The sequence below is a fragment of the Strongylocentrotus purpuratus genome, unplaced genomic scaffold, assembly GCF_000002235.5.
Source record: "Strongylocentrotus purpuratus isolate Spur 01 unplaced genomic scaffold, Spur_5.0 spur5_scaffold_18, whole genome shotgun sequence".
NCBI lineage: Eukaryota > Metazoa > Echinodermata > Echinoidea > Camarodonta > Strongylocentrotidae > Strongylocentrotus > Strongylocentrotus purpuratus.
Window position 1 is genome coordinate 33,225,597 of NW_022145603.1, and position 12,750 is coordinate 33,238,346.

A 12,750-nucleotide genomic window follows, 5' to 3' on the forward strand; every position below is an offset into this window, starting at 1 on the left:
AATTTTCCATATTTTGTGACTCATTGTTAGAATAGCCTCAAAGTGAACGACTGAAGAAGCAAAAAAAAAAATCATTTAACCATAGCTCCAGTCTATGAATGGATATCTATACCTTATCTATGTTACTTTTGTATTTTTGCTTTTTCTTCTAATTTAATTCTACGGGTTATAGTCTTCTCTTAATCAGAACACTGTGCGCTTAGAAACATCAGTATTAAGCGCCTAATAAATGTTATGTATTATTATTATTATTATATTCTTGTCCGACTTATTTTGGCAAATTTGACTTCTCTTTCAGTCTATCAATCTACTTACCCCGAGCACAGTGCCTTCATTCCATTATACAGTAAACTATCAGAATATCTAAAAATTTACATTTCCTATGTTCATTGAGAATAATATTAATAATATGAAGCTACCGTTATACATATCGCATTACACTCTTCTATATTTACAAATGATTGGCAATTTTTCTTCACCGTTACAAAATGTATGAAAATCTTCCAATATATATGATCAATTATCTCTTTCTCTCTATATATTACTTGAAAGGTATAGATGAATACTTGATACATGTTTCAAATCTTCAAACGCAATTCTCAGATCAAACACAATTCATTTGATATGTATTCGGTATGCTAATGAGGGACAAATTCAAACGCCAAAATGAAAGATGATTTTAAAATCCAAAACTGATAACCCAAGCAATTTCTTGGGGCTGTTCCTTTAGAACCGGTATCTTTTAAAGTCCTTCCTGTTTATTCTGTTTAATCCAAGACAGAAAAATGAAACCCAACATTAGATTCGTTTTTGTTCACCGTATGCAGCACCTTCCAGAAGGCATATAGAATTGCTCAAGATAGGATAAAATGGTTTGAATATGTTTGTGTAGCCAGCGTCCTTAGGAAAAAGGTGACAGCGAAGTTAAGCTTAGTATGCAAGCAATAATTATGACAGATTTATACAATTGTTGTCAGGTAATTAATAAGTAGGAAGGCAGTATAATATAGAGTTATATACTAGTTATAAATAGCAAACACTTAGCTTGTGAAGCAACACTTTGAGATTCTTATAAAATACATTTAAGATGGTTATTGAATGATACAAATTGCTTCTTAAAAAGGTAATGTTGGCATACAGTTAAAAACAAGAGAATATTGGTACATTGTTTGTGCTCTAAAACTATCTTTAGCAAAACTAACAACTACTGACGAGACAGCCATTGCAAATGCACACTTTTAAAATCCACCATGGAAACATTTGGCAACTACTTGAAAATAAGGCTTTTTGAGCTGCAGTCGAACGTACTTGTTTGTCTTGGATAAAAGTTCAAGTTGGTATATCACACAATTTCCATATAGATTAAAGATGTGATTTTAATTGGGCTTAGTATTACATGATTTACTTTACATCTAGATGATTAGATAAATTTTTAAAGCTTCATTTCAAAGAAATACATAGATATGGTAAGTAAGATTACAGTATCTTTTTAAGTAGTTAACAATTCCAGATTTTAGCCAAAAAATTACACTGACTTTAGTCCAGTTTTGGGTCCACCTCATAAGCACTTCCATTGGATATATATATAATGCAAGTGGTTTCCATTGGTTTGTCAGTGGAAGGGCGAGAGAGGGAGGGACCAAAGCACACGTAAGAGGATGAGTTGCTCCACAGGAAATGGACATCCTAACAGAGATGATGACCTTTGACCCCTGTTGAACCAGCATCACCCAATGTATACAAGCACATTAGGAAATGCAGGTTCAATACGTAATACATAGATGGCAGCTTGTAGCAGTATATAGTCGCTTCACACGCTGAATATTGAGTCCAGTTGTTGGTTTTATAGGCAAGGAACATTGCATGAAATTCTGCTTCCGATACAACCTGGATGAGAGACAGAGGAGATGGAGGGATAGAGGGATAGAAAGAGAGAGGGAGAGAGAGAGAGAGAGAGAGAGAGGAGATGGAGGGAGGGGGAGAGAGAGAGAGAGAGAGAGAGAGAGAAGATGGAGGGAGGGAGGGATAGAAAGAGAGAGAGAGAGAGAGAGTATGAGAGAGAGAGGAGACGGAGGGATGGAGAGAGAGAGAGAGAGAGAGAGAGAGAGTGAGAGAAAAGATGGAGGGAGGGAGGGATAGAAAGAGAGAGAGAGAGAGAGAGAGAGAGAAAGAGTGGGAGTTGAAGACAGAAACAGACAAAGCCACATAATGAAAGGAGAGAAGAGGGGAGATGAAGCAAAGAAGAAAGGAAGATATTTGATAAAAATGTCAATAAGAAACATAAATATGAACTTATTTTATACAAGACAAATTCAACATATCACCATCAATAAAATATGTACCGTATATCCATCATTCACCTCTCCTAAATTAGGGTCAAAAGAATACAAACGAATGCATTGAATGTATTATCATCAGTTAAAACGAAAGTTTAAAAAAACATTATAAGCTAACAGACTTCATAATGCTGAAAGGCACTCTATGCTCTAGAGATAGAATTAGGCATCCCAGGTAGATATTCTACTACTGATATGAGAACTTACTACATGAAAGTCAATAGGGGGGTAGTGTGTTCATTCCGGTGACATCTGTCGCCGACGCGCTGCCCTCTGTCGATCAAATCTTGTCTCCATCTCTTCGAGCACCTTGGGTGTATATCTCACAACAAGCTTGACTCTCTCTGAGGCGGACTTCAGGAGCTCCACAGCCTTCTCATGCTGCTCGCCCTCTACAGACTGAAACAAGACAGTCAAAGTAAGGTCAATTGTATAATTTATTATGACATAGCAATGAGAAGCCCATCTGGTGGTCGAATATTACAGATGCATAGTAGTTGGCTCTCATGGGGAATTGGACAGCATTCAGGTTTCCCCAATAACAGGTGTTGTCAATCACCAGGATTAGCCTGAAGTTTTATAACCAACAGGTTTTACTATTATTATTGTATGAATGTTATTAGGAATTTGTCATTATAATTATGTATCATGTATTATATTGTTGTAATTTGTATGTTAACATTACTTTAATTTTATTTTTGTTAAGTGCTTAGAAACTTTGTATTAAGCGCTATATAAATCTAATTTATTATTATTATTATTATTATTATTATTATTATGTAATGCTCTGCCTTTTCCACCCATTTCCCCACATGGTGAAGTTATTATCATACATTTCCCTCACCCAAAGACTCTCTGAGAGACTAAGTGGTATTTTGGATGGGACGACAGGTTTGCAGTGTGCAGACTTGTACACACACCCATTAGAGGTATTTCCACTCAGTCTGGTGTCATTGAAATATGACCTACTGCACATGGAAACTGACGACCCTCTCCCTTCAATGTCTGTATTTTTTTTAAAATCTAGTTTCTAAAAACAGAAAAGGCTTCCAGGTAATAGTTATTTACTTAGGTCCTTTTAACTAATTGAAGTAGTAAATTGTATATTCTGTTTGACTTTAATTTGTTGGTTTGTCAAATTATATTCTGTGCTTGTAGTACATATTGTCCAATGGTTATATTTGTTAGGGTTCTGCCTCGAAAGGTCAATGGCCTATGCGGTTCCCTTCCACATTTTCACGTTTCACTGTAATGTTATTGCTTATATATTGATATGCTCAGGGGATAATTTGTCTGGATCGCATCGCAATTTGCTATGCATTTTTGCATGACTGCTATACAAAATATCTTTTGTGTAGCAGTTTTCTTCCATAGAAATGTACAGAATTTCATTTGAAATATTTATCCATCGGCTGAAATTGCTAATCATAAAATTATTCCCAGTATGCTATTGTTCATAATATTTATGGTATTAATTTTATGTTTTTAATGGAATGTGGAAAATAAAACTTGACCTTACCACACCATTGACCGAGAGTAGCTGGTCACCCCTCTTCAGGCCCCCGTGTCGATGGGCTACACCCCCAGGGATGATCCTTGAGATATAGATGGGTGAGTTCTGCTCTCTGCCTCCCATCACATTGAACCCTAAACCTTCATCCGTCTTAGGGAGTTCAACGACCCTTGGGTGGGCGTGGCCCTCGCTAGCTGCAAAGGCTGCTACGGTAGCCTGGAAGACAAAACAAAGAAAGAAAGAAGAACTGATTAACTTAGCTGCAACGGCTGCTACTGTAGCCTGCAATACAAAACAAACAAAGAAAAAAGAACTCATTAGCTAGCTGCAAAGGCTGCTACGGTAGCCTGGAATACAAAACAAAGAAAGAAAGAAGAACTGATTAGCTAGCTGCAAAGGCTGCTACGGTAGCCTGGAATAAAAAAAACAAAAAACAAAGAAAGAAGAACTGATTAAAGTTTTTGATTGGGACCTAGTTGAAATTCTGAAACTAAAAACATAATGTTATAAACTTAGAACATCATATTAATATTATCGTATTACAACATGTATTTTATTCTTCTTCTTCTTCTTCCAGTATAGTACAGACCGCGTATTATCGTACCTTGTGCTTGTCAAGTGCTGAGTGTACAGTGCAAGTATATAGGCTCTATAAGAATTCTATTGTTTTGAAACCTACAGCATTGATCTCTGCAATCTCTGCAAATTTTTACCTCTTTTTTTTTCTTCAGCCCCTTTCTCTTCAGCTGTGCTCCACACCAACTTTTTTTTCGGAGGGGGTTGGAGGGGGATTTTTAAAGTTTTTACAGTCTCTATGTACGAGCCCTTTTTAAAAATTTCAACATCATGAGGGTTCAGACTTGAATTTTTGGTGCCACTTGTTTATGTCGAGCCCTGTCTTAAGTTTCTCTTTCCATATATCCTTCCTTCCTTATCATCTAACATCTTCTCTTAAACATCAAATTCGTCAAAGTACGTTAATGATTTTCCCTGACAACTATATATATATTTACATGTACACATTAATTGGCAACTATCAATGCAATATGAAATATGTACTGGGTATACTTACACATTCTATTTTGAAAATATGATACTTCGCTGAAAAAAAAACGGTCAACAAGAATATAATCGTTGCCTCTGTTACCAATGGCAAGAGAAAGTCACACAATTTAAGGGAAACCCATCATGTCCTTGATTATTTCAGAGTTAAAATATTAATAATAGGCCGAGTTAACAACAATAAATAATATAATAACCTCATCCTGTATATCGTCCAGGATCCGATCAAACTTTATTTAAAAAGAAAATCCTTGAAAATTAGACCACAACATTTTGTAGACAATGATAATTTGGAGTTCAGGAAATATTTGGTTGAGACAAGGCATTCAAATATTTCCTTTCAAAATGACCAATTTCCTGTCAGACGTCCAGTTTGATCTCAAATTACCACAAGCCACCTGGCCTGAAAACAAATTTCTTTTCAAGCTTGCAACTTACTGTAGGCAAGCAGATATTAAAGGCATCGGTTAACAATGTTAAATCTGATATGCATGACCCTATGTGTTATCAGTGTCTGTGATATGGTGTAATATTGAAGCCCTACAACAATTGCGCTTCAAAATGATCATGAAGTGCCTCAAGAAAGTAAAATCTTTGAGTGACCGGTTTTTTCCATACTTAATTTCCCTGATAGACTGTAGTGTTATAAAAACCGTTATATACCTCACTTAAGTAATCCAGCCATCTGATTGGTCGAAATTGCATTCATAAACTTCAACTGTTCCTGTAAAATTCCCGGTAACCATGCATAAAACATTTAATATTTTTAATAACCATGGTTATTAAAAAAATAGGTCAGCCTCCATGGTTACCCCATAGGTTTACATGTTAAAAAATGGTTTGAGCGATCGAGGATACCGTATGTGTGCGAAGGATTGGTCGGTAATTTCAATACAATTGAATCTCGATCGATCTTACCGACAATTTTATCTTGCATTGTTGACATGAAGACGAAAATAAACTTCCAAAAACAAAAAAACAACATCTGCCGATAGATCTTGATCTAAGTTCGTGCCAATATGCATTGCAAAAGTAAAAGAAGGGTCCGTTTAATGGAGCTTTTGCGAAGCATTCATCACGCCGAAGCCGGTTTCAATCCATTTTAATGTATATATTGTACAAAACTGCCAAGCACGTGAACATCGCGCGATGGACGAGTGGTGTAAGGCGTTGGTGTAAGATTCATCACTCATTGTACGCAAGGGTTCGACTCTCACCTTCGACAAAAAAAAAAAAGTATTTTTTATTTTTTATTTTTTAGTCTATTTTTTTTCGGCATATAAAAGTATTAATGACTGCTTTAATATTCGAGAAATAGTTGTTTTTATACGCTCTCGGGAAGGTTACAATTGGGCTATTCCCCTCGGCACGCCTCGGGGAATAGCACAATTCTAACCTTCCCTTGAGCTTATAAAAACAACTATTTCTCTCAAAGCAGTCATTAATACTATATTATATTTCCATTTTCAATCATAAATATCTTGATAATCAGACAAGCGATTGGCTTGTAAACGTCATGGATTCCTGACTGACCTAAAGGTTTATAATTATGATTGCAGCATGAGCCAAGTCCAGAATTTTTGTTTCAGAACCTGAGGCAATGTTACCGAGTTACTTTAAACCCACAAACACACAATACATTAGAGCAGGGGATATCAAATTGATTTATCATCCCAGGCCTTTTCCTTTCTGTCTTCTTTCATAGAAACATTTAACACTGCAACATTCTTGCTACATGTATTACACACCAATTGGGTTCATAATAATTCTGTTGACAAAACTTAAATGTATTTAATGTGATCGTGTAACCAATTATTGATGTAAGGTACACATTACATATATGCCCAAATTATGCTTAAAATGCAGCAATAGTCAGCAAAAAAGACAAACTTTTATGACTGGCAAAACTCTCATCCAAATACATGTTTTTCATACCTCTATATTTCACATACTGTACATGTAGCTAAACTCACTCAATGCTTTAAAGCCCCACTGTCCTACTTGTAGCTACTTGCTCCCTCTATATAGAAAACTTCCCCAATCGGTGCCTGTTGGTCCCCCATGATCCTCTATTTCTTATGTTATTTGAGAGCTGAGTTGATGAAATAGCCACCTGTCAGTGACCTCGCTGTGTGGTCTAATCCCTCCTAGCCATACTAGTGTTGATAAGCTTTAAGAATCAATATCAATTCAGGGCTTATCATAATCACTAAGATTCAGAGAGATGTTGAACAATTGCTTGATATCAGTTAAGCTGCGACCTTTGACCTTAGAGAATCAGGTTAATTGAACTGATAAAATCTACATCTTAGCTTCACAAGAGGAACTAATTAAAAAAATACAAGATTTTGTGTATCTGTTTAAGCTCTACATGTATCTATTTTGCTTGATACGTAATATGTTATCATTGAAATGTAATTCATCCCCTTAATATCTTGTGGAATGGTTAATGGAATTGATTATTACACAAATCCACATTGTTCTCAATTTAAATTACTGTTACACTGTCAGAGTCACTTATATGAATCAAATAAAGGTAAATTCTTCCAATGCAGTATTTTTTCTTGGATTTGCGGAATAAATCTGTCATTACCGAACAATGTTTAGTGTTGATTTGAATAAATAAATAACTGACTGAGAAAATGAAGTGAGGAACAGCAATTTCCATGGGCCACATCAATAGTCAAAGGAGACTCAATGTTAAAGCTATTCATGCAGCTCAACATATAGAACTGACATTGGATCATTATTAGCCTTGGCATTTATTACTGAGGGATATAACTTGTTATAATCAAGCATGTGTACCTTCAATATTAAACTTAGTAAGAGAAGAGAGAGAGAGGGGAAGGAGAGAGAGGGAGAGGGGAAGGAGAGAGAGAGAGAGAAACAGAGAGAGAGAGAGATCTAGGATAGAAAATTAAGTGGGTGGAGTACCTTGTATCTAATGGAAGGGGATATGTCCAATAACGCCCTATTTCCAGTCTTAATGATCAGCTGTTTTCCAATTTAGATGAATGTCCATGTCCATAGTATTAACAGTAACACAATACAATTATACATGTAGAGACCTCGGTCCAAAGCAACTCCCCTTGTCCTCATTATCATTTACATGTACATCAATAATTATAATATAAAATTAAAAAAGCTATTAAAAAGCAACTTTACAAATTTGCTATGGGTATAAATTTGCAGAGCTAATGTTTTGCAATACCCTTCATTCATATTTTCAAAGATCTAAAAATGTGTATATCATATACCGGTACACACTAAGGCTGTGCACAACAGTGTAATGAGGTACCCGAGTACACTCCCAGGCTTACAAGCTAATACTTGAATATTCGGACGCCATGTTTTTTAATTTTTTTTTTTGTGAATTTTTTTGTGAATTTTTTTTAATTGTTTTGATTTTTTTTTAATTGTTTTGATTTTTTTTTGTTGATTTTTTGTTGTTGTTGCCACCACCATACCTTTGGAGCAGTATCCCAGTTCTGTCACCGAAAACGCATGCAATTTTACTCCGAGGTGCAGTTGAAGGCGCCGATTTAATAATGATAATAACAGTAAACAATGCTGTTTTAAAAACCAAAGATGGCAGAATAATCCATTTTCCTACAAGTCCAAACAGAAATCCAGACATTTGGTCCCAGTTTCTGAGCGGTGAGTTTGACAGTGCTTGAGTTGGGAAACATTTTTACCGACGGCACCATGCCAGCAGCCGCCGCTCACTCAGGCACGGGTAAGCGTCGGCCTGGACAGATTTTATTTTTTTTGGGGGGGGGGGGGGGGTTTTGCGGCCGAATATTCGGGTACAAGAAATCGTACCCGAGTAGTTGTCAACCGTGCGGGTACTCGAGCATTCGACTACATGTCGCAGCCCTAGTACACACAATATATATTCCCAAAGTTGGCGCAGACCTTGTGAACAACTACATAACGATTTAACAGACAAGAATTTATTATATCTCTCATGGCATGTTTATGACCTTATATATGTATGAGTTCATACTCACAGCTTATGATCTACACAAGTACAAGTATGAACACAGTATGATGCTTACCTTAGCTGTAGCATTAGCTCTGACCTCCGGATCTCCTTGTATGTCTACTGTCTCATGGACATGTTCATACTCACAGCTTATGATCTACACTAGTACAAGTATGAACACAGTATGATGCTTACCTTAGCTGTAGCATTAGCTCTGACCTCCGGATCTCCTTGTATGTCTACTGTCTCATGGACATGTTCATACTCACAGCTTATGATCTACACTAGTACAAGTATGAACACAGTATGATGCTTACCTTAGCTGTAGCATTAGCTCTGACCTCAGGATCTCCTTGTATGTCTACTGTCTCATGGACATGTTCATACACTTCCCTCACAGCGTTGAAGAAATCGCTTTCTAAGATGGCCTGTAAAGCAATCAGCTTCTGTGTAGGCAAGCCAGACTCTGAAAAAGTTGGAAAAAGATAAATACAATGCTAATGATTAGTGAAAAAATAGGGAAAATAAGGGGAAAATCGGTGGAAATCTGGAAGAAAAAGAAAATAGAGGACAACAAAAACTGGAAGAAAAAAAATTGGGACAAAATCAGGTAATTATCAGTCCTGCAAATCCAGCTAGTTTCAAGATATTTTTCAATTACAAGATCGAGCACGCCATCTTTATCTACTGGGTGCAAGCCCAATTTTTTGTTTAAACAATACAAAGCTATCACTAATGGTATCAACTCTACCCCATGACAATATGGCAATTCCTACAATGGTTTAATAGCTATACATCCCAAGTCGGGTGGTCGCTTTGTAAAACAACCTTTCGTGAATCAAAAGCGGAAAGATCATGTGATGCTCATGTCAAAAAAATTTCAAGGTTAGAGATGACACATTTTGGAAACTGATAAATTATTTGGTCTTCTGTGAAGTTCTGAAAAATGCAGATGAAATTTAATACAACACTAAAAATATTTTCAAAGAAAACACAATGTCTAAAATGATTTCTTCAAATTAATGACAGGTTACTACATGTACATGTTTGTATGGGTACTTCCTATAATCATGAAGTAAAAAAGAACACGTACATTAGAGCTTTGCAGTTGTTTTGCTTTCCTCCACAATTAGTCAATCAAGTACAAGCCATGCCTTAAATTTTAATATTTTTAGGGCAAGGCCACTTTTTTCTGTAGGGCACATTCCTATATTACAGCACAAATAGGAAGAATTGGAAAGGGCACACAAAATCTCCAAGGCCAATGAGAGGGGCATTGAGGCCAATCAAAAGGGCATCCACCGTCCACGGCCATGGCCTTGGATTACATTAAGCTCTGACAAGCAATACAACTAAAAAGCTAGGTATCGAAAGGAAATACTCACGTTGCTGGAGATTTTGCAGTAACTGAACCGCACGGTTGACATCTGGTGAAACAAGACAAAATAATTTATTTCATAACAATTTGTATGAGTTTTAATCATTTAAAATTAATCACATATCACAACAATAGACATCATCTACACATCCATAAAATATTGACAGGGTTTTGAGAACCTAGGAAAAAGTGACTCAAAATTGTTTTGTATTGAATAGATCCCATTTTGGCATTTTAACTAAAAAATGGCAAGCATAGTTATCAATAACTCATCTTATCATAGAAGTATAATCTATCTTTTATTAAATACTTTCTGTAGACTGTGGTGTTGGAAGAAAATGAAAAATGAAAAAGTGGCAATGTGGTTGACTTTAAAAGAAAACCTTTGTGGAACTGGTGCCATGATGGTAAAATCAAACTTATCCAATAAAAAATAGGCATTTTATATAAATTCATCCTTGTTTTGTCGTTTGATGCCTTATTTATATCTAAACCTAGATAAGAGGATCTACATGTATCTAGGTAAAAAAAAAAAAAAAAAAATTATCATGGTTTTGATTGGTATGAACAGTTTGAAATGGCCCAGAGTTTTGAATATGGTTCTATCAGCTGTTTGTAATTTGGTTTCATTCCCCTTTTGACCTTACCGGTAGTTTAAACATCAAGCTTAAAGATAAACTTTAGTACTGGTAATGCGATTGCATTGTGGAAAGGATCAGAAACAGTTGATCATGTAGTATTTAAGTATTGGTGTGCACTGCAAGGTTCTGGAGTCATCAAAATCATAATAAATTTGACAGAGTCTTGGTAAAGTAACAAGCACTGTACACAGAAAGCTATATATGGGACAACAGGCCTTAAATTTCAATATTTTTAGGGCAAGGCCACTTTTCTGTAGGGCACATTCCTATAGTACAGCACAAATAGGAAGAATTGGAAAGGGCACACAAAATCTCCAAGGCCAATCATAGGGGCATCCAAGGCCTGGCCTTGGATGGCCTTGGATTAATTTAAGCCCTGGGACAACACACATGGTGTCGGGGCTAGTCTACCTTGATTTCCTTGTCTTTCTATGCTCATTACTCAGCCAGTATACATTTTCTTCCAAAATTGTTTGGCACATGTCATTTATTTGTAATCTTGAACATTCAGTGTAAGTTTCGTTTGATTCTGTGAGAATTAATTTTCTTTTTTTTTTAATTTTTACCAGAACTGGAGTTTATCTTTAATTAGTTTTGAGAACGAATTCTGAACTCCCAATTAGTCTAGTTGACTTTAAAAAAATTGTGACATGTTAGTGTTAGATAAGAAATATGTGACTTGTTACATTATATTTCAGATTTTTAAATCACTGAGAAATGATTTCTCGATTAAATCTAAGTTAGATCTAGGCCTAGCCTATTCAAAATTCAGTTTCACTTTCAATTTTGTTGAGAGACGGCCACCCAACTCAATTGTTGACAATCTTGATTGTCAATATGAATATGACAAGTTTAAGCTTATTTTCATTTTGCTGAAAATTCGATTAAAAAGGTTCGAAAGTTCAAAATTTGTGGGAGTTTTCGGTCCTCAACCCACCAATTTTGCCCGGTCCACCGCACCCAACCCCAAGCCATGCCCTCCCTGCCCTCTCCGCCCGCCCGGCCATCTCCCGTCAATAAACGTTCAAACGACCCTTCTTCCTGTAAACAACAGCGAGTCGCGTATGAAGATGGGCGTAATGCAGAGCGGATAAAAACACTCTAATTTTCACACTTCCTCACATCATTACACAGAAACTCTTACCTGATAATGGTCAGAAGATACCATATTTGTATAATAATGCACAAAATACTAAAATATTGGTGACATCCAAGATATATTAATGATTACAAATGTATAGTATATTTACCTCTGTCGAGTGTAAGTTCTCCTGTAGAAGCCATTTTGTCATCTGTAACATGACGTCATTCAGTGTACATGTAGTCTGCTTACCAGTTTATAATTTTTCAAAATCAAGGCATTTCTTAATTTTAGTAATCCTCAAAAGACTAGGAACGTAAAATTGTTTATGGTTTGAGGAAAGATGCAATTTGTTGAGATAATTGATATCCTTCAATCTCTTAAGTTTCTTCCAATCTAACTCTCTTTCACTTTCTCTCTCTCTCTTATTATCTCTTATTTCAAGATTGATTTCTAACTTTTGCTGTTACTTAGTGTTATAATCTCACATAATTAATCTATCCCCCAGATTTCATTGCAATCTGTAATCTCCTCCCCCCCCCCTCTCTCTCTCTCTCTCTGTGCATGCATCTTCTGTTCTTTTCTTATTTATCAAGAACATTTTAAAATGCGACACAATTCACAAAATCATAACAGTTATTCATAAATTATAGGAAATATATTTTGATTTTCTTCTCCTTTTGCACTACTTTGATCTTTACAAAGACAGAATCGCTCATAATGGCTATCAACAAGTACAGAATGTTCACTAGAT

The 12,750-nt window shown here is 35.9% G+C and overlaps 1 protein-coding gene across 2 annotated transcripts; it reads right to left on the minus strand.

Annotated features, from left to right (window-relative positions):
* Positions 1-270: 270 nt before the first annotated feature.
* LOC585083 (protein lin-7 homolog C) lies at positions 271-12,227 on the minus strand. Of its 2 annotated transcripts, XM_030989729.1 has the most exons (6): positions 12,166-12,227; positions 10,282-10,323; positions 9,214-9,362; positions 3,856-4,065; positions 2,544-2,735; positions 271-1,887 (listed from the first exon to the last, which is right to left on the minus strand). In XM_030989729.1, the coding sequence occupies exons 1-5, from the start codon at positions 12,197-12,199 to the stop codon at positions 2,574-2,576; spliced, it is 597 nt and encodes a 198-aa protein (XP_030845589.1). In that variant the 5' UTR covers positions 12,200-12,227; the 3' UTR covers positions 271-1,887; positions 2,544-2,573. The 2 variants fall into 2 exon arrangements, with proteins under 2 accessions (XP_030845589.1, XP_030845590.1); XM_030989730.1 differs by lacking the exon at positions 10,282-10,323 and having other exon boundaries at positions 12,166-12,212.
* Positions 12,228-12,750: the final 523 nt, after the last annotated feature.